The sequence below is a fragment of the Callithrix jacchus genome, chromosome 3 (assembly GCF_049354715.1).
Source record: "Callithrix jacchus isolate 240 chromosome 3, calJac240_pri, whole genome shotgun sequence".
In the NCBI taxonomy this organism is placed as follows: Eukaryota; Metazoa; Chordata; class Mammalia; order Primates; family Cebidae; genus Callithrix; species Callithrix jacchus.
In genome coordinates, this window is record NC_133504.1 from 144,755,762 (window position 1) to 144,779,226 (window position 23,465).

Sequence of the window (23,465 nt, forward strand, 5' to 3'; positions counted from 1 at the left end):
ACAGCTAGAATATAATAAGGATTTATTACAGAGACTTGACCTTCCATAGCTGTGGTTGCTGATTAAGTCACCTGTAAGGTTGTTGTCTTCAGATCTAATATTGGAGTGTGAAATGTGCAAGGCAGGCTGTAGAGAAAGGAAAAAGGATGTAAAGCTGGGGAAAGCAAGAACAAGCTGGAAGCCACAGGAATGAGCTGGCGCACATGAGAGTAGACTGGAACGGATGTCAATTTTTCTTGACTCCGACCTTGATTGTGTGGCTCAGAAGTTGTGGGGGGTTTTTTTTTGTTCTTTTTTTTTTTTTTTTTTTTTTTTGAGATGGAGTTTCGCTCTTGTTACTCAGGCTGGAGTGCAATGGCGCGATCTCGGCTCACGGCAACCTCCGCCTCCTGGGTTCAGGCAATTCTCCTGCCTCAGCCTCCTGAGTAGCTGGGATTACAGGCACGTGCCACCATGCCCAGCTAATTTTTTGTATTTTTAGTAGAGACGGGGTTTCACCATGTTGACCAGGATGGTCTCGATCTCTTGACCTCGTGATCCACCCACCTCAGCCTCCCAAAGTGCTGGGATTACAGGCTTGAGCCACCGCGCCCGGCCCAGAAGTTGTGTTTTATGTTTGGTTAATTATTGATTTTATTTCTTTAGTAAGTTTTCTATTTCTTCTTGTATTTGTGGTGTTAAACTATATTTTTTGAGACATTAATTGGTAGAAAGTTATTAATAATGTCCTCTTCTTTATAATGTTTGTAAGATCTATAGTGGTGTCTACATTTTCGTTCCTGATGTTGTTCAGTTTTGCCTTCTTTCTTTTGTTTTTTTTCTGATCCGTCCTACCAAAAAGTTTTCAATTTTATTAGTTTTTTTCAAAGGAGTCAACCTTTTGTTTTGTCACTTTTATCTACTGTAATTGTTTTCCATTTCATTAATTTCTGCTCTTATCCTTTTTTTCTTTATCCTGCTCTCTTTCAGGTTTAATTTTCTGTTCTCTTTTCAGCTTCTCTTGATGGGTCCTCATGTAACTGATTTTTATTCTTTCTTCTTTTCCAGTTCATGCATTTAAAGCTACACATTTTCCTCTAAACACAAAACTATATCATATAACTTTCGATATGCCATATTTTCATTACTATTTAGTTCAAAATATTTTCTAACTTCCTTTGTGGTCTCTTTTTGATGCATGGCTTACCTAGAAGTGTATTATTCTATTTCCAATACTTGAGACTTTCCCATTATCTTTTTGTTATTTGTTTCTAGCTTAATCTTATCACCATCAGAAAATATAATCCTGTATGAATTCAATATTTTGACATTTGCTGAGTCTTGCTTTTTGGCCTAGCATATGGTCTGTTTTGGTAAATGTTCTGCATGCACTTGAAAATAATGAGTAACTTGTAGAGTAAAATGTAGTGCCTTGGGGCACTGTTCTACATATGTCACTTAGATTAATTGCTTTGTTCAAACTTTCTCCTTGTTTTACCATTTATTGAGAGAGGTGTATTAAAACCTCCCATTTAGATAAGCCATTGACACAGAAGTTAAGATCCCAAGAGCTTGATGAGTAAGCAGGAGGCTAGAAAATAAAGATAGTTAATCTGAGTTGCATTAGAAATTAACAGAAATTTCGGGGAGATACGAAAAACTAGAGAAGAAAATAGGATACTGCCAAACTACATGATGTGGAGAAAAGATTTGTAAAACAAGGGAATATCTAATTACCCCATTTGAAAATGTTATGAGTTTCTACAATGCAAACGCTTCTCTTCTCTCTCTTCCCAAACATTCAGTAAAAGATGCTACCCTCTGAGACACATGGTAAGAGTTTTTTATTTGGTTCTTTTGAGGAAGTCAAGAAAAGAACCAAACTCTCTGGCATAGAACAGACGCAGCTCCTACTGTCTGTGTGTGGATCTGCCTTGCCAGGCACTAATAAGGTGTGTTAAATGCATTCTCTGCTTGCACTTACCTTGCACAGCAGCATGATTTGGGTGTCAGAAATGCAATGAGACCATGTATGAACTGAAATATGACAGTAGAAGATCAGTAAGAGAAGTGCCTATAAGAATGTGAGTCTTGTCTCCTTCACCTCCCACAATTCACAGAAATCTTGAGAAGACACTGTCTTCTGGAAGGAGTGGAATGGGAGTTCTGGCTCTCTTACCTAGGGCGTAAAGGTAGAGAGAACCCAGTTGACACATGAGTTAAATAGCCTTGCAGTATTGTTGTCAAGAGATAACACTGGTGAAGCGTCTAGCTCAATAGAGAGTAAATAATCAGTAGTTGCTATTCAAGCTGTCTTTGTATTTTCCCACCTCCCATATTTGGTGTTTAGGGCAATGTCTTTTTCAGTTAAGTGACACCTCCCACTACTACCACATGCCTACTGAATAAATAGGCTTGTGGTTGCCAGATTCCCAAAGTTTTCAAATATAAATAAGTTTAAGGACTATATTACTTATGTATTGATACAAAACAAATTATCCCATTACATAGTGGCTTAAAACAACAGTTATTATCTGTCAAGATTTGTAAGCAGTTAAGCTAAGTGCTTAGGGTTCAGGATCTCTCATGAAATTGTAGCCAACATGGTGCTGAAGTTATCTGAAGTTTGTCTGGAGCTGGAAGTTCCACATCTAAGGTGACTCACTCTCATGGCTGTTGGTGCAAGGCCTCAGTTCCTCATCCCCTTTCCACAGGGCTGCTCATGACACAGCAGCTGGCTTCTCTCATAACCAAGAGAATGAGACTAAGACAGAAGTCCCATTTGAGTTATATTGTTTATAACCCAAACTCAGAGTCACATACCATCTCTTTCATTTTATTCTCTTCATTAGAAGTAAGTCACTAAGTCTAGCCTACACTCAAAGAGAAGTGAATGAGGTTCCACCTTTTGAAGAAAGTGCAGGATCATTCATGGACTCATTTTTAAAACCACAATAAAAATGCAGTGTTTTGCATGTAGCAATGTGCTTAGTATATGATATGATTTGGAGTTTGGATGTGTCCCCACTCAAATCTCATCTTGAATCACAGCTCCCATAATCCTCATGTGTCATGGGAGGGACCTGGTGAGAGGTGATTAAATCATGGGGGCGGTCACCCCCATGCTGTTCTCATGATAATGCGTGAGTTCTCGTGAGAGCTAATGGTTTTATAAGGGGCTTTTCCCTTTTTGCTCAGTACTTCTCCTTCGTGCTACCAGGTGAAGAAGGATGTGTTTGCTTCCCCTTCCGCCATGATTGTAAGTGTTCTGAGGCCTCCCCACCCCTGTGGAACTGTAAGTCAATTAAATTTCTTTCCTTTATAAATTACTCAGTCTCAGGCAGTTCGTTATAGCAGTGTGAGAACAGACTAATACCCTCTCACAGTTCAGGGAAGGATAGTGATGGCCTGCTGCTGATGGTAGATCCATAATAGTAACATGCACATTATTCTTCTAGTAATTAGACTTAATTTGTAAACATTTTCCCCCAGTTTGTTCCAAGAAGGATTTAAAATTGTTTGATTTTTACAAGTAGTCCTTCTGGCTCATCAATAAATCAATGTCCAGCTGGGTGCAGTGGTTCATGTTTGTAAGCCCAGCAGTTTGGGAGGCTGAAGTGGGAGGATTGCTTGAACCCAGAAGTTTGAAGCCAATCTAGGCAATTTAGTGAGACCTCTTCTCTACAAAAAACTAAACAATTATCTAGGCTTGGTAGCAAGCACCTATAGTCCCAGATACTCCAGAGGCTGAGGTGGGAGGATTACCTGACCCCAAGATATCAAGGCTGCAGTGAGCAGTAATCACACCACTGCACTTTAGCCTGGGCAACTGAGAGACACATTGTCTCAAAAAAGAAAAAAAAATCCTATTTTTAGGCCTTAAAAAGATAGACATTTTTAATTATTTTAACTCCATGATGAAACTTCCTTACACTACCCCACATTCTATTTTTTATCAAAATTTAGGGAAAACAATTTGGAGAAATATTTTTATTAAACAACATAGTTTATAAATTGAGGTAATTTCCCACTGCATAGATACCATGTTTTTTTTTTAAGTTGAGGTTCTTCATCTGTATTTCCCACTTTCATCAATCTCTTCTTTTTATCTTACATACTTTTCTTTCTTATATTTGCTCAGCCAATAACTTAATTTAAATGTTTCATAAAAAGTATTTGGGAGTATTCATATGAAAATGATGGTTGTTTTCATAATTGTGTCCTTCTTTGTAGGATCCAAATCTGAAAAAAAAGTCATTGACATGTAAAAACCATTCAGAAAGGTATGTTCTTATGCAAAATTTCAACCATAATATAAGAAATGAATAAATAAAAATGATTCATGCATATGGAAAAGACAAACTGAAATTTTAACCCCCAAAGTCCTCTTTCCATGGTTATGGATAATTCCAAAAATACAACTGTTTAAGAATTATTGGCTAAAATTGCTGAAAAATAAGCCTAGATTCTCTCTCTTGTCTGGCATTTGATATAATATTCATTTTATAGGCAAAGGAGTCATGAAACCCAAAATGTTATTCATGTTACATTTATACATATAAAAATCTATTTTGGCAGAACCTCTAAATCCTCTACATGTGTTAATGTGCTGCAGATTTACTCTTTACTAGTTAATTATACAGCTCTGGTTGATATGATAGAGTACAAAAGGCACTAGAAAAAAGCTAAGACTTGCACATATGAGACTACTTCCTTCCTTTTCTTCATAAGCAACCACAATATCTAACCTCTACAGTGTAAGAGACAGGAAATCTGCTTCCTTTGTCATCTTAAAAGGACAATAATAATAAGGAATATAAAATTTAGCATAACCTTTGATTCTGCTATTTCACATCTAGAGATAGACCCTTAAGGAAGTGATCAAGGATATGCTCAAATAGATAACAAGTCCCTAGAAGACTTTTTATAGTAATAAAATAAAAAATATGCAAAAATAACAAAATTGATTAGCTATATTTTGGGGCATCCATACAATGAAATGTTATACAATCATTAAAAAATATTTTTAAGAAGAATGCTTTATTATGGAATGAAGTTCATAATATACTATTCGGATTAAAGAATCAGATTAGCAAATAGAACAAAAACACACACATACTCACAGATATACATACACATATACATACATGTGTCATAAGTTTACAAAGGTGGGATCATTGTGTGATATATAGATATATACAAGAGTGATGTCAGCAAGATGGCAAAATAGGACTTTCCAGTGCTTGTCCCTGTAGAAACATCCATTTGAACAACTATCCATATACAAAAATATATTGACAAGAGCTAAAGACTTCAGATAAGAGAATATATTCACCTGAATGTATTAGAGAAATAAAAAGACTCGTTGAAAAGGGTAGGAAGGACAACATCACGTTACTTCTATTACTCCTTCCCTAAGATTAGGAAGCACAGTAAGTAAAGAGATAGGTACTATCTGCTGGGTAAAAGGAGTAAAGTAAGCACTTTACTTTGCCACAGACCCCAGCACCAGGCCTAGGCCAGTGAACATAGGCATCAGGCTGGCACCAAGCTGGCACCCACAGACCAAGCTTCCAGGCCCACCCAAACACTAGGCCAGCCCCAACAGCCCCAGGCCCTTCAGCCCCAGCAAATTCAGGCTCCAGGCCCACCCAAGGTTCCAGACTGGCACCAGTGCCAGGTCACCCCCAGAAGCACCAGACTCCAGGCCAGAACACTTGGACCCAGCCTTTAGGCCTGCCCCAGCTCCAGGCCAGCCCTGTGGTCCCTGACTCCAGTGCCCATGGATCTAGCCTCCAGAGCAATATCTACAGACCCAGGCTCCAGGCCCACCCCAGTGCTAGGCTGTTCCCTATGCAACCAGTTCCAGGCCACCCCTCATAACCTCAGGCACCAGGCCAGCATTGTCAGTTCCAGGCTCCAGACTGACCCCTGTGAACCCAGACTCCAGGCCAGTTCCTACAGCCCCAGGTAACAGAATCTAGGCCTGCTCCAGCAACCCCAGAGTACAGGCCCACCATAAGAGACCCAGCACTAGGTTCAACATGAAGCCCAGGCTGCATGAGCCCAGGTTCCAGATCTATCTTAATGGAACCAGGCACATTCGAGCACCAGGGTGGCTCCTGCAGACTCAGGCTCAAGGTCTAACCCCACACATCTACCTCAGGAATCAGGTTGGTTCTCATTGCCCCAGACTTCAAATCCAGTCCCTATTGACATAGGCTCTAGGTCCAACCCAATGGACCCCAGCACCAGGCTAGCCCCCCTAGACCCAGGCACCAGGCCTATCCACTTGCTGACCCAGGCACCAAGCAAGTCTGCCCAATAACTCTAGCATAAGTCCACCCACAAGCCCAGCTAGCTAGCCCACTGAGAATCTTTGGACCAGATGACTGGTGAAGGCTTTCCCTGCCAAAGCCTATCTGTAAAGACTAAAAGAGGTACCCACTTTTTAAAATGTACAGATACCAGTGCATGGCCATAAGGATCACAAATAATGAAGGAAACATGATCCCACCAAAGGAACAAATAAAGCACAGGTAATGGACTCTAAAGAAATGTAGATGAAAAACTGCCTAATAAAAAATTCTAAATAATCATCTTAAAGAAGCTAAGTGAGCTACAAGAGCACACAGACAACCAAACAAAATTAAAAAAAAAAAGTACATAAACAAAATGAGAAGTTCAATAAAGAGATAGAAATTATAAAAAAAGAATGAAACAGAAATTCTAGAGCAAAAGAACATGATAACTAAACTGAAAACTTCAATAAAAAGATTCAATAACAGACTCAATCAAGCAGAAGAAAGAATCAGAAAGTTCAAAGTCTGATCATTGAAGTTACCCAATCAGAGTAATAGAAAGAAAAAAGAATGAAAAAGTGAAAATAGCCTACAGAAAATATAGGGCATCATCAAGCAAAACAATATACACCTTACAGGTGTTCCAGAAGAAGCAGAGAAAGAAGGAAAAGGGAGAAGAAAGCTTATTTAGAGAAAAGCAGCTGAACACTTTCCAAATTTGGAGAGAAAGATCAACATGCAGATCATGAAGCCCAATGAACCTCCAATATATTAAATATAAAGAGATGTCACCAAGACACATTATAATCAAATTTTTAAAAATCAAAGACAAAAAATTTTTGCAAGCAGCAAGGGAAAAACAAAGAGAAAAACATTCAAGAGAACCGTTATAAGACTATCAGTGTGTTTCGCAGCAGAAACCTTGCAGGCCAAAAGAAATTGAGATGATGTATTCAAAGTGCTAAAAGAAAACAACTGCCAACCAAGAATACTATATAGCAAGGCTGTCCTTCAGGGATGAAGGAGAGATAAGGACTTCACCAAACAGACAAAAGCTGCAGAAGTTCATCATCATTAGATGCACTTTATGAGAAATGCTAATGGGAGTTTTTCAAACTGAAATGAAAGGACATCAACAATGTGGATACATATGAAAGTATGAAATTTATCATAAAGATAATAATATGGTCAAATTCAGAATACTTTAATACTATAATGCTGATGCAGCATCATTTTAAACTTGAGTGTAAGAGTTAAAAAACAGAAGTATTAAAAATACAGCTACAAAAATTTGTTAATGGATACATGATATATAATATATGTGAATTGGGACATGAATAACATAAAATGTAGTGGGAGGAAAAGCTAAATCTCAGAGTTTTTATATGCAGCAGACAAAGTTGTTTTCAGCTTAAAATAAATAGTTATGTTTTATTTAAGACTCATGTTATCTGCAAATAAAAATCCTATAGTAGGTACACAGAAGATAAAGAGAAAGCAATTGAAGCATACTACTACCAAAAAAATCATCAAATAATAAGGGAAAGAGAAAGAGTAGAATGAAGGAACTATTAAACAGTCAGAAAACAATTATTTAAATGGCAATACTAAGTCCTTAACTAAATTAAATGGATTAAACTCTCTAATCAAAAGACAGAGCAGCTAGGTGGATTTCAAAATATAAGCTATAAGAAATGCTGCCTATAAAAAACTCACTTTACCTTTAAGGACATACACAGACTGAAAGTAAAGGTTTGGAAAGATATTCCATGCAAATGATAACCAAAAAAGATGAGGGATGGCTCTACTTAGACAAAGTAGACTTTAAGTCAAAAACTATCAGAAGAGACAAAGAAGGTTATTATATAATGCTAACGGGCTCAATTCATCAATAGAATAATTGTAAATATATGCGCATCCACCATCAGAGCATCTAAATATATTAATAGAACTAAAGGGAGAAATAGACAGCAATACAATAGTAGTAGGGGACTTCCCCCGCTTCCAACAATGGATAAGGCATTCAGACAGAATATCAACAAGGAAACAGTAGACTTGAACAACACTATAGGCCACATTGACCTAACATAGAGAGTGTTCCATCCAACAGCAGTAGAATATACATTCTTTTCAAGTGCATATGAAAGAAAAATAAATCTTGGGGGCCCAAAATCACTAAGCTAGAGGGAAAAGTCAAGCTGGGAACTGCTTAGGGCAAACCTGCAGTCATCCCTCTGTTCACTGAGATAAATGTATATCTGCTGATTGCCTCTTTTGGAGATGCTAATCAGAAACTCAAAAGAATGCAACCATTTGTCTCTTATCTAACTATGACCTGGAAGACTCCACCTTACTCTGTGTCCTATCTTGGCTTCCAGTTGTCCTGCCTTCCTGGACTGAACCAATGTTCATCTTACATACGTTGATAGATGTCTCATGTCTCCCTAAAATGTATAAAACCAAGCTGCACTCTAACTACCTTGAGCACTATGTTGTCAGGACCTCCTGAGGCTGTGTCATGTGTGTTCTTAACTTTGGCAGAATAAATTTCCTAAATTGACTGAGACCTGTCTCAGATTTTGGGGGTTCACATGTTCATGGAACATTCTCCAGGACAAATCCTGTTAGGCCATTAAACAAGTCTTAACAAATTTGAGAATACTGAAATTATTTTAAGTATCCTTTCCAACGACAATAGTTAAATTACAAATCAATAACAGGAAGAAAACTGGAAAATTCACAAGTATGTGGAAATTAAACAACACTTTGCTAAACAGCCAATGGATCAAAAAAGAAATCAAAAGGACAATTTTAAATTATGTTAAGACAAGTAAAAATGGAAACACAATGTACCAAAACGTATGGAATGTAGCAAACACAGTTTTAAGAGGAAATTTTTATAGCAAAAACACCTACATTAATTAAAAATAAAGACATCAAACAACCTAAATTTATACCTGTGGACCTAGAAAAAGAACAAAATGCAATGTCAATAAAAGGAAGCAAATAATAAATATCAGAGCAAAAATAATGAAATAGAGAATAGGAAAATAAAAAAGATCAATAAAACTAAGAGTTGGTTTTTGAAAAGATAAAATGGGCAAACCATTAGCTAGACTTACTAAGAAAAAAAAGAGAAAATCAAATTAATGAAATTATAAATCAGTGTGATGTTACAACTGATACCACAGAAACACAAAAAATCATAAGTGACTACTATAAGCAATAATATGCAAAAAAAATTGAATAGCCTAAAAGAAAGAAATAGGCCAATTCATAGTAACAAACAATCTACCGAGACTGACACATGAAGAAATACAAAATCTGAACTATTCAATAATGCATAAGGAGATTGGATTAGTAATCAAAAACCTCCTCAAAAGCAAATGCCCAGAACTAATGGCCTCACTGGTGAATTCTACCAAATATCTAAAGAAAAATTAGGCTGGGTGTGGTGGTGCACATCTGTAATCCCAGCGCTTTGGGAGGCCAAGTGGGCAGATCACCTGAGGTCAGGAGTTTGAGACCAGCCTGGCCAACATGGCGAAACCAGGTCTTTACTAAAATTACAAAAATTAGCTGGACATGGTGGCAGGTGCCTGTAATCCCAGCTACTCGAGAGGCTGAGGCAGGAGAATCACTTGAACCCAGGAGGTGGAGGTTGCAGTGAGCCAAGATCATGCCATTGCACTCCAGCATGGATGACAAGAATGAGACTCTGTCTCAAAAAAAGAAAAAAGAAAAATTAATGCTCATCCTTCTCAAACTCTCTCGTAATTGAAGAGGAGGGAACACTTGCAAATTCAGCTTATGAGGCTAATATTAGCCTGATACCAAAGCCAGACCCGGACACTACAAGAAAATAAAAGTATAGGCCAATATTCCTAATGAACACATGTAAAAAAATCCTCGACAAAATACTAGCAAACTGAATTTAGTAGTACATTAAAAGAATCATACACCCTGATTAAGGGGGATTTACCCTTGGGAAGCGAGGATAGTTAAATGTATGCAAGTCAATAAATATGATACAATGTATTAACAGAGTAAAAGACAAAAACCATACGATCATCTCAATAGATACAGAAAAAGCATCTGTAAAATTTAACTTCTTTTCATGATAAAAACTCTCAATGAATTAGGCCTAGCAGGAATGGACCTCATCATAACAGAGGCCATATATGACAACCCACAACTAATATTATAGTCAGTGATGAAAAGTTGAAAGTTTTTCTCCGGGATCAGGATCAAGGCAAGGATGCCCACTGTCAGCACTTCTATCCAACATAGTACTGAAAGTCCTAGCTAGAGCATTTAAATGAAAGAAATAAAATACATCTAAATTGGAAAGGAAAAAATTAAATTGTCCCTATTTGCAGATGACATGATTTTATATATATCCTAAAAACTCCACCCAAAACCTGTTTGAATTAATAAATTCAGAAAATTTGCAGGATACAAAATCAGCATACATAAATCAGTAGCATTTCTATATACTACCAATGAACTATCCAAAAAAGAAATCAAGAAAACAATCCCATTTACAATAGCATTAAAAAATACTTAGGAATAAATTTAACCAAGGAGGTAAAAGACCTGTACACTGAAAACCATAAAATAATGATGAAAGAAATTGAAGACCATAAATTAATGGAAACATATCTGGTGTTCATGAATTGGAATAATTAATATTGTTAAAAATATAACCCAAAGCAATCTGTAAATTCAATGTAATCCTTATCAAAATTCCAATGACATTTTTTCACATGAATAGAAAAATCAATCCTAAAATTTGTGTAAGACCACAAAACACCTCAAATAGCCTAAGCAATCATGAGCAAAAAGAACAAAGCTGGAGGCATCACACTACCAGATTCCAAAATACACTACAAACTTGTAGTAATTAAAACAGCATGGTACTAGCATAAAAACAGACATACAGGCCAATGGAACCCCAAACATACAATGGGGAAAGGACAACCTTTTCAAAAAAGTACTGGTTGGGGAACTGGGTATCCACATGCAGAAGAATAAAATCAGACTCTTAACTTCATACCATATACAAAAATCAACTCAAAACAGGTTAAAGATTTATGGGCTTCAAACTGTGAAACTACTAGAAGAAAACATCAAGAAAAATCTTTGACATTGGTCTGGACAATGATTTTTTAGATCTGATTCCTAAAGCACAGGAAACAATAGCAAAAATAGACAAATGGAATTCTATCAAACTAAAAAGCTTCTATATAGCAAAGAAAACAATCAACAGAGTGAAGAAACAACCTATGGAATAAGAAAATATTTACAAACCAGTAAATATTTTATCTATGTGCACTTGGCTCTTGTAAAAATTAAAAAAAAATTTTTTTTAAAACATATATAGGTTGAGTATTCTTTATCCAAAATCCTTGGGACCAGAAGTATTTCAGATTTGGGATTTATTTTTTGGAATATTTGCATTATACTTACTGTTTGAGCATCCCAAATCCAAAAATACAAAATCTGAAATGCCCAAGCATTTCCTTTGAGCACTGTATCAGTGCTCAAAAAGTTTTGAATTTTGGAGCATTTTGGATTTTGGATTTTTTTACTCGAGATGTTCATCTTATATCTAATAAATGGCTAATATCCAAACTATATAAGAAACTCAAAAAGCTTAACAGCAAGAAAACAAATAAACTAATTTTTTTGTAAATGAGTAAAGGACCTGAATAAACATTTCTCAAGGGAAGACATCCAAATGGCCAGCTAGTATGTGAAGAAACGCTCATTACTTATCAGGGAAATACTAATTGAAAGCACAATGAAATATCACCTCACACCTGTTAAAATGGCTAGTACCAAAAAGGCAAAAGACAACAAATGTTGGCATGAGATGTACAGCAAAAAGAACCTTTGTTCATTGTTATGTTAATGTAAATTATTACAGCCATTATGAAAAACATTATGAAAATTCCTTTAAAAATAAAAATAGAACTAGCATATGATCTAGCAATCCCACTTCTTGGTATACATCCAAAGGAAAGAAATTAATATTGAAGAAATATCTGTGCTCCCACATTCATTGCAGCATTTTTCACAATAGCCAAGAAATATCATTAACCTAGGTGTCCACTGACAGATGAATGGATAAAGAAAATGCAGCTATATATATATACGTACATATGTACGGAATAGTATTCAGCCTGAAAAGAGGAAATCTTATTTGCAGCAACATGGATGTACCTAGAGAACATCATGCTAAGCGAAATAATCCAGGCACAGAAAAACAAATACTTCATAATATCATTTATAAGTGGAATCTGAAAAAATTGAATTTGTGGAAGCAGAGGGTACCATGGTGGTTGCCAGGGGCTGGGGGGGATGAGAGTTGAGAAGATGCTGGTGAAAGGATACGGTTTCAATTAGGATGAAAAATTTCAGGAGATCTATTGTAAATCATTGTGACTGTAGTTAATCATAATGCATTGTATATTTGAAAATTGCTAAGAGAGTAGATCTTAAATATTCTCATCACAATTTTAAAATGAAGGCCTGCCTTCTACTTACGCCTTTGTTAATTTCATAATTAAACTGAGTGGGAAAGCAGATCTAGCTCCCTTCACAGTTGGTTTGGATCAATCTGCAGTTGTGGTTAGCCAAAAATATTTTGTTTGGATTTCTCTGCACTCCTGCGATATGAAGAATAACGACATAAGAAAATCTTTTTCTTTCCTGATTTTCTAGCTTCCATTTAAGAAACCAGCTCAATCAGCAAAAGGAGGGAATCCTTCTATTTTACTTCTACCGTTACTACTGCAAATACTAATGTTGCTACTGCAGCTACTGTAAAACAATGAGCATCCACTATGTACTACTGTAAGAACCTCATGTGTCATTCGTACCTCAAACAACCTTAGGAGGTAGGCACTACTAATTTTCCCATTTTTAGATGGGGAACTTGAGGCTCAGAGAGGTTAGGCAACTGGCTCACAGTCACCCAGCTGTTCACTGGCAAGAGTGAGGATTTGAACCAGAGAGATGATCCCAGGACCCGGGCTCTTCACAGTCACATTACACTTACACAGGGCAAGATCAACACAGGCATTGGAACAAATCGAGACTTGGTGATAACTCTCCTCACATTCATCACCTACACTTTGGTACAATTTTTTCTTGTTATAAGGAGGAACAAAGAAGAAAAAGAGAATGGAGAAATTTCTTTTTTCCCCCAACAAAATGAGAAATGTCTATTGCTATTAGCTGGTAAAATTGGTAGAAATGTCAAATAATAATAATATATATGATATGTTCTGTGTTTGGCTTTATGTGGAAGTTTCCTCTAATTATCCAGTCATGGGGGGAGAAAAAAGCACATACTCCAACTCATATGTTTTGCTGCAAAGAGATTTCTCTTTTAGAAACAAAACAAGGCCAGGCGCAGTGGCTCATGCTTGTAATCCCAGCACTTTGGAGGCCAAGGCAGGTGGATCACCTGAGGTCAGGAGTTCAAGACCAGCCTGGCCAATATGGTGAAACCTTGTCTCTACTAAAAATACAAAAATTAGGCAAACATCATGGCATGCACCTGTATTCCCAGCTACTCGGGAGGCTGAGACAGGAAAATTTCCTGAACCAGGAAGTGGAGGTTGCAGTGAGCCGAGATTGCGCCACTGCACTCCAGCCTAGGTGACAGAGCAAGACTCCATCTCAAAAAGAAAAAACCCATTATATTTCACATGGCAATGAATTTTTCACATGCAATGTAAATGAATTATCCATGATCTATCCTAACTGTCATTAGAATAACCTGGAAAAATTTTTTTCAATCTTAAAACCCAGGTACCACCCCAGGAGGTCCTGATGAATTAGTCTGGGCTGGGGCCCAGGCAGTGGTATTTTTTTAAAAGCTGTCCAGGTGAATCTAATGTGCAGCCAGCGCTGAGAATCCCAGCAACTCAAGAATGCTAACAGGCTTTCTTTCTACTTAGTTTCATCACTGACTAGCCATGTGACCCCAGTGAGGTTACTTCATGTTCTTATTAAGCTTAAGCTTCCTCATCTATTAAAAGGGGATAACAAGAGGACCAACCAATAAGAAGTAACTGAAATAACACAAAAAGCACCTAGAGCAGGGTCTGGGACGTAGGTGCATTCAAATACTTGCTATCATGGGGGTGGTGGTGATGATAGTGGTGATGATGATGATGATGTGACCTTTTTTAACCTGAGATTACAAAAAATTTCTTGATTCCAGAAAGCAAGCACCATAATTTCAACCCAAACTGGATTTTATCACCTTTGCCACAGGCTTTCTTACCTGGAATAAACCTCTAGGACAAAATATAATTTCTAGCTCATTTTGAGGTAATATGTAGGTTCCCTAGAGGGATGCCATAGCCATAACTGGAACTACAACATAAAGGAACTCACCTGGGATTAAAATGAATGTTCTTGGGAACTTCTCTGTGGTCTATGACCACTTTCTGGTTGTCTCTGTAATTAGTGGGATCATCAGGGATCCTAAATTTTGCCATCTGAATTTCTGAATCACTCAGTTCAGCATGGGAGATTCTTGCATAACCCAGCCTGTAGCAGAAACAGAAATGGTTTGTAAAGGTTTTATTATTACATAGAAATCTAGTGAGATCCAAGGAACAGCACCTTCATCATTAAGCCAGTTTCCCACTTCTAACTCTACTCTGCATATCACAACTGGAATTCACTTAAATTGTTAATCTAAATATTGACAAAATATTACTTTTATGATATAAATGAATAAGGAATATGTACATAGATTTAATTAAATATTCTTAGCAACCTTACTCTACTTTTTTTATACTGATGAATATGCTATCCATACAAATTGCCTCGCACACAATCATGTTTTGAGTTAATAACAGGAATTCTTCAGAGTGACAGGTGTGTTTGCCTAAGTTCTTTCTTACCTTTAAAAATCCAAATGCCACATGCATATTTTCAGCCAACTTTCAGGTCTAAAATCAAAGATTTTATATATATATATATATTTTATATATATCTCTAAGCCAAAATATAAAAAATATATTTTATATTTTGGCTTAGAGCTTTCAATTCAAAGCACTTTATAGACATCATGCAAAGAGTTCTTATTGAGGAGCTCACGTGGAAAACAGGGGGATCCATGAACAACAACAAAGAATTCCTTGTATTTTATTACATTGTGCTCTTCTAGAAGAAAAGAATTAGGTCATTCATTTATTCAATGAAGCACATATGTGTATATATGGAGTCCCTACCACATGCAGGCACCACAAGTTGCCCTCATGGAGCTTTCATTCTAGTAGGACAGGATGCATTAAACACATATATATGTTCACAATCAGTCAGGTAGTGATAGATAAGTAAGCACTGGGGTGGATGCAGAGTAAGGAGGGCAGGCAGTGATGAGTAGCAGAGGTTGCTATCTTATGGTGGATGGTCAGGGCGTACCTCTGCAATAAAGTGACACTAGAGCAAAAAACAATCAATGAAGGGAGGGATCAAGCCATATAGATACTGGAGGAATGGTGTTTAAGGAAGGGGAACAGCAAATGCAAACATCCTGGGATGGAAATATGCTTGGTGTTTTGGGGGCCAACTCCACCATGACCAGAGTGAAGTGCATAAGAGGGAACATGGTAGGAGATGAGATTGGGGTAGGGTAGGGCACAGTGATGCAAAGCCTTCCTCACAGGCCACTGTGAGGACCTCAGATTTTTTTTTTTTTTTTTGAGAGTGAGATGAGAATTCATCAGAGGGGTCTGAAGCAGATGTCTGTGATAGCTACCAGGTAGAGAATCAGCTTTGGGGAAAGGGTCAAAGCAGGGAGACAAGTCGGGAGGCCACTGCAATAACTTAGGTAAAAAATAATGGGGGCTTGGACCTGAGTGGTAGGAGACATGCCTATAAATCCACACAAAATTGAAACAGAAACCCAGAGCCAGGATGGGCAGAGGCAGCAAGTCTGCCCACCAGGAAAGGTAAGCAGAGCTGTGACTGAGCATCAGATGCATCTCTGAGCTGTCAGACAGCTTAATGCATTTGTCTGGGCTCAAGTCCTAAATCTGTGCACTTCTGTGTAATTCTAGGTCACTGTCTTTAGTAAATCTAGGTTACTTATTCCCAAATCTCTAAGATCAAAGTTTTAACCTGTTTCACAGACACTGCCTTCAAAGATACTCCAAAAGCCTTGAAGCTGAGGAATCTGACAATTCAAATCTTCCATTAAAACAGAGGCTTTCCCATTGTTGTCAAGTAAGTATTTATGAAGCACCTACTACCTACTACATGTAGGGCATTGAATTTGGTGACTGAAATGAAAGCTTACGAAATTAGTTTTGCGGACAGAAACTGAGAAACACTAGTTCCTAACTTCATTAATATGGGAATTTTTAAAAATTACCTTCCTATTTTGTGTTTCCCCCAAAATTCATTTGTTGAAGCTCTAACCCCTAGTGTGGCTGTATTTGGAGATGGGTCTTCTAAGGAAATAATTAAGGTTAAATAAGGTCATAAGGTGTCAGGGGGCTGATCCCACAGGAGTAGTGGCTTTATAAGAAGAGACATCAGAAAGCTCACTTCTCTCTCTGCAGGCACCTGCCAAGGAAAGGCCATGTGGGCATATGGCAAGAAGACACTTAGTTATCTGTAACCCAAGGGAACTGTGCTCACCAGAAACCAACCCTGCTGCCCCCTTAATCTTGGTCTTAGAATCTCCAGAACTGCAAAGAAAATTAAGTTATGTTGTTTAGACTACCCAGTCTATGGCATTTTGTTATGGCATAGAGTATTAAATTTATACATAAATAAATATATATATTATATAGTGTTATCTGTATATTATGTATATATATATAAACTCTGCCATCCTTTTCTCCTAAGGAGAGGTAATAAAGGTTTCAGAGCCTCACAGTGAGCTATTATGGGCACTGGTTACTATAAATACCACTGTTCCTTAGTGCCCAACATTTTTTACAACTTGAACTTATACCTGTTTCAGCATACATGAAAAGCTATTTTCTAGAATTTATGATATCTTTATTTAAAAAATCAGTTTAACAAATATTTAAACAGAAACAGTGTTTTCAATCTGAGATATAAAATACTTTACAAAACTCACCCTTCAGCACCTTCTCTTTTACCGTAACACTTTGGAAACACCAAATTATAGCTATCTGTCCTGCAGCCATCTGGGCATGTGATGGGCCTTTTAGAGTTTCTGAGTTAGTGGTGTAACCGGAACCATCTTAACATCTTGAGGGCCTCCTTGGCCCACCTCAGTAAGCATATGGCTCCATGGAGTTGTCCAAGAACCAGTCAAGGTCACTATTTTACTAAGTAATGTCCAAAGTTCTTACTAAGGAGCCACAGAGCCTTACAGGATCTGTTATCTTCCCCACCTGCCCACACACTCTCCCCTTCCTTCCTCGGCTACCCCTCACCCTACTCTACCCCAACCCTTTACAGCCCCACTAGCCTTGCCTTTCCTCAAACACATGAAGCACTCCTGCATTGGGGCGTTTGTACTAGCTCATCCCTCTACCAGGAAGTATCTTCTCCCAGGTGGCCAAATGGCTCCCTCTTTCCAATCTTGGCTGAAATGTCATCGTCTCAGTAAGACCTGCTTAGCTCCCTACTTACAATCCCACCCCACCTCCATATTTTGGAAGTTCCTTCCCCTGCTCAGTTTTTCTCACCGCTCTCATCATCTAAAACAGGTCATCCTGCCATTATTTATCATGATTGTTGTCCGTCCTCCCTCCACGAGCACAAGAATCCTTCTCTGTTTTGTTTACAGCTTTGTCCCTGGTGCCTGGCATCTATTTTCCCAGATCAATACTTGTTGAATGGCAAATGGGTTCTAGAGCAAGAGAAACCAACAATGTACTTTCACTGGACTGTAACTCATAATGGAACAAGCCATAGCTCCACTGGGAGAGGAGCCGACTCCATGATTATACATCATCCCAGAAGACAACTATTTTCTCTCATAAATGTAGGCCACAGATCTTAGAAGATAAAGTTACTTAAGGAGTGATTCATCAATGCTGGCCCCTATCTTCAGGCACGCAATGCAAGATGCCTTTGAGTGATGAACTGCTGTATATGAAGAAGAGACTAAGACTCCGAATAGTCTGTCCTAAGAGCCCACACCAAGGCTCCCCACACTGTCCCCAAGATGACAGTTAGAGGCCTCGGGTCAAATACTTCCAGAATGATTCTGTCCTAACAAAAGAGCCCTTGCAAGTTTTAGGGAAGGTCTCCAGCATGCTCCCTTCAGGGAAGAACTTTGTACATAGAGGAACCTGAGAACCAACCCACTGTCTACATTATCTACCCCACCTGCCATACTCACATCACTTCTCTCACTCTACTCCTGCCACACTGGTCTCCTTGCTCTTACTCCAAAACATCCAGCATCCTCCTCGCAAACTTTCCCACTTTCTGCTCTCCTGCCTGAAGTACTCTTCCTCAGGGTATACACAGCTGGGGTCCCTGCTTCCACTTGGGGTACTGCCCAGAAGCCACTCCATCATACCCTACCCACTCTTTGTAACCTACCACAGCCACCCCCAGCACTCCCTGCCTTCTTAAGTGGATTTATTCCTTTTCTTTCAACATTGGTATCTCCACCCGGCATAGCCTATTATTTCTTTTTTTCTTTCTTTTTTTTTTTTTTTTTTGTTTTTGGTTGAGACAGAGTCTCGCTCTGTCACCAGTCTGGAGTGCAGTGGCATGATCTCAGATCTCAGCTCACTGCAACCTCCACCTCCCAGGTTCAAGCGATTCTCCTGCTTCAGCCTCCTGAGTAGCTGAGACTACAGGCATGCGCCACCACACCCAGGTAATTTTTATATTTTTAGTAGAAACGGGGCTTTCACCATGTTGGCCAGGATGGTCTCAATCTCTTGACCTCATGATCCACCCACCTTGACTTCCCAAAGTGATGGGATTACAAGCGTGAGCCTCTGCACCAGGCCATAGCCTATCATTTCTAATCTGCTTATTTTATGCCTCCTTCCATTTCAATGTAAGGTCTATGACAGTCAAGGATTTTGTTTTTTTCCTATTATTTTCCCACTCCCTAGAACAATACCCAGTACATAATGAGGATTTAGTAAATACTTGTTGAATAAATGAATGATTAGTCCCTCTTTTTTGGTATTAAATTGTTCTTTGCATTTTTTGTTTTGTTTTGTTTTTTAAAATTTTTTATTGCATTTTAGGTTTTGGAGTACATGTGCAGAACATGCTAAACAGTTGCATAGGTACACACATGGCAGTGTGTTTTGCTTCCTTTCTCCCCTTCACCCACATTTGGCATTTCTCCCCAGGCTATCCCTCCCCAGCTCCCACTCCCTGCTGGCCCTCCCCTTCCCCCGCAATAGACCCCAGTGTTTAGTACTCCCCTCCCTGTGTCCATGTGTTCTCATTTTTCATCACCCGCCTATGAATGAGAATATGCAGTATTTCATTTTCTGTTCTTGTGTCAGTTTGCTGAGAATGATGTTCTCCAGATTCATCCATGTCCCTACAAACGACACGAACTCATCATTTCTAATTGCTGCATAATATTCCATGGTGTATATGTGCCACATTTTCCCAATCCAGTCTATCATCGATGGGCATTTGGGTTGGTTCCAGGTCTTTGCTATTGTAAACAGTGCTGCAATGAACATTCGTGTGCATGTGTCCTTATAGTAGAACGATTTATAGTCCTTTGGATATATACCCAGTAATGGGATTGCTGGGTCAAATGGAATTTCTATTTCTAAGGCCTTGAGGAATCGCCACACTGTCTTCCACAATGGTTGAAGTAATTTACACTCCCACCAACAGTGTAAAAGTGTTCCTATTTCTCCACATCCTCTCCAGCATCTGTTGTCTCCAGATTTTTTAATGATCGCCATTCTAACTGGCGTGAGATGGTATCTCAGTGTGGTTTTGATTTGCATCTCTCTGATGACCAGTGATGATGAGCATTTTTTCATATGTTTGTTGGCCTCATATATGTCTTCTTTTGTAAAGTGTCTGTTCATATCCTTTGCCCATTTTTGAATGGGCTTGTTTGTTTTTTTCCTGCAAATCTGTTTGAGTTCTTTGTAAATTCTGGATATCAGCCCTTTGTCAGATGGGTAAACTGCAAAAATTTTTTCCCATTCTGTTGGTTGCCGATCCACTCTAGTGACTGTTTCTTTTGCCATGCAGAAGCTGTGGAGTTTCATTAGGTCCCATTTGTCTATTTTGGCTTTTGTTGCCAATGCTTTTGGTGTTTTGTTCATGAAGTCCTTGCCTACTCCTATGTCCTGGATGGTTTTGCCTAGATTTTCTTCTAGGGTTTTTATGGTGCCAGGTCTTATGTTTAAGTCTTTAATCCATCTGGAGTTAATTTTAGTGTAAGGTGTCAGGAAGGGGTCCAGTTTCTGCTTTCTGCACATGGCTAGCCAGTTTTCCCAACACCATTTATTAAACAGGGAATCCTTTCTCCATTGCTTGTTTTTGTCAGGTTTATCAAAGATTGTATGGTTGTACATCTACATTTTGTTGTGTTGCCTCCAATGCCTCTGTTTTGTTCCATTGGTCTATATCTCTGTTTTGGTACCAGTACCATGCTGTTTTGATTACTGTAGACTTTTAGTATAGTTTGAAATCCAGTAGTGTGATGCCCCCCGCTGTGTTCTTTTTGCTTAGAATTGACTTGGCTATGTGGGCTCTCTTTTGGTTCCATATGAAGTTCATGGTGGTTTTTTCCAGTTCTGTGAAGAAGGTCAATGGTAGCTTGATGGGGATAGCGTTGATTCTGTAAATTACTTTGGGCAGTATGGCCATTTTCACGATATTGATTCTTCCTAACCATGAACATGGAATGTTTCTCCATCTGTTTGTGTCCTCTCTTATTTCGTTGAGCAGTGGTTTGTAGTTTTCCTTGAAGAGGTCCCTTACATTTTTTGTGAGTTGTATTCCTAGGTATATTATTGTTTTTGTAGCAATTTTGAATGACAGTTCGTTCTTGATTTGGCTTTCTTTAAGTCTGTTATTGGTGTAGAGGAATGCTTGTGATTTTTGCACATTGATTTTATATCCTGAGACTTTGCTGAAGTTGCTTATCAGTTTCAGGAGTTTTTGGGCTGAGGCGATGGGGTCTTCTAGGTATACTATCATGTTGTCTGCAAATAGAGACAATTTGGCTTTCTCCTTTCCTATTTGGATACCCTTTATTTCTTTTTCTTGCCTGATTGCTCTGGCTAGAACTTCCAGTACTATATTGAATAGGAGTGGTGAAAGAGGGCATCCTTGTCTAGTGCCGGATTTCAAAGGGAATGCTTCCAGTTTTTGCCCATTCAGTATGATATTGGCTGTTGGTTTGTTATAAATAGCTTTTATTACTTTGAGATACGTTCCATCGATACCGAGTTTATTGAGGGTTTTTAGCATAAAGGGCTGTTGAATTTTGTCAAAGGCCTTCTCTGCATCAATTGAGATAATCATGTGGTTTTTGGTTTTGGTTCTGTTTATGTGGTGAATTACGTTGATAGACTTGCATATGTTGAACCAGCCTTGCATCCCCGGGATGAATCCTACTTGATCATGATGGATAAGTTTTTTGATTTGCTGTTGCAATTGGCTTGCCAACATTTTTTTGAAGATTTTTGTATCTATGTTCATCATGGATATTGGCCTGAAGTTTCCTTTTCTTGTTGGGTCTCTGCCGGATTTTGGTATCAGGATGATGTTGGTCTCATAAAATGATTTGGGAAGTATTCCCTCCTTTTGGATTATTTGGAATAGTTTCAGAAGGAATGGTACCAGCTCCTCTTTGTGTGTCTGGTAAAATTCAGCTGTGAACCCTTCTGGACCTGGGCTTTTTCTGTGTGGTAGGCTCTTAATTGCTGCCTCGAATTCTGCCCTTGTTATTGGTCTATTCATAGTTTCAACTTCCTCCTGGTTTAGGCTTGGGAGGACACAGGAGTCCAGGAATTTATCCATTTCTTCCAGGTTTACTAGTTTATGTACATAGAGTTGTTTGTAATATTCTCTGATGATGGTTTGAATTTCTGTGGAATCTGTGGTGATTTCCCCTTTATCATTTTTTATTGCATCTATTTGGTTGTTCTCTCTTTTCTTTTTTATTAATCTGGCTAGTGGTCTGTCTGTTTTGTTGATCTTTTCCAAAAACCAGCTCTTGGATTTATTGATTTTTTGGAGGATTTTTCGTGTCTCAATCTCCTTCAGTTCAGCTCTGATCTTAGTTATTTCTTGTCTTCTGCTGGGTTTTGAGTTTTTTTGATCTTGCTCCTCTAGCTCTTTCAATTTTGACGATAGGGTGTCAATTTTGGATCTCTCCATTCTCCTCATATGGGCACTTATTGCTATATATTTTCCTCTAGAGACTGCTTTAAATGTGTCCCAGAGATTCTGGCATGTTGTGTCTTCGTTCTCATTGGTTTCGAAGTACTTCTTTATTTCTGCCTTCATTTCATTGTTTATCCAGTCAACATTCAAGAGCCAGTTGTTCAGTTTCCATGAAGCTGTGCGGTTCTGAGTTGGTTTCTGAGTTCTGAGTTCTAACTTGATTGCACTATGGTCTGAGAGACTGTTTGTTATTATTTCAGTTGTTTTGCATTTGCTGAGGAGTGCTTTACTTCCAATTATGTGGTCAATTTTAGAGTAGGTGTGATGTGGTGCTGAGAAGAATGTATATTCTGTGGATTTGGGGTGGAGAGTTCTGTAAATGTCTATCGGGTTTGCTTGTTCCAGGTCTGAGTTCAAGCCCTGGATATCCTTGTTGATTTTCTGTCTGGTTGATCTGTCTAATATTGACAGTGGAGTGTTAAAGTCTCCCACTATTATTGTGTGGGAGTCTAAGTCTCTTTGTAAGTCATTAAGAACTTGCCTTATGTATCTGGGTGCTCCTGTATTGGGTTCATATATGTTTAGGATCGTTAGCTTTTCTTGTTGTATCGATCCTTTTACCATTATGTAATGTCCTTCTTTGTCTCTTTTGATCTTTGTTGCTTTAAAGTCTATTTTATCAGAGATGAGAATTGCAACTCCTGCTTTTTTGTTTTTTTGCTCTCCATTTGCTTGGTAAATCTTCCTCCATCCTTTTATTTTGAGCCTTTGTGTATCCTTGCATGTGAGATGGGTTTCCTGGATACAGCACACTGATGGGTTTTGGTTTTT

The 23,465-nt window shown here is 38.3% G+C and overlaps 1 protein-coding gene across 1 annotated transcript in view; it reads right to left on the bottom strand.

Annotated features, from left to right (window-relative positions):
- Positions 1–3,954: 3,954 nt before the first annotated feature.
- CWH43 (cell wall biogenesis 43 C-terminal homolog) overlaps positions 3,955–23,465 on the bottom strand; it is a 72,317-nt gene continuing 52,806 nt past the window's right edge. Inside the window, exons 15-16 of the mRNA XM_002745854.5 lie at positions 14,694–14,849; positions 3,955–4,221 (exon numbers count right to left, since the gene is read on the bottom strand). Of these exons, the coding sequence (XP_002745900.2) occupies positions 4,143–4,221; positions 14,694–14,849 (235 nt within the window). The 3' untranslated portion in view covers positions 3,955–4,142. The remainder of the gene's footprint in view (positions 4,222–14,693; positions 14,850–23,465) is intronic.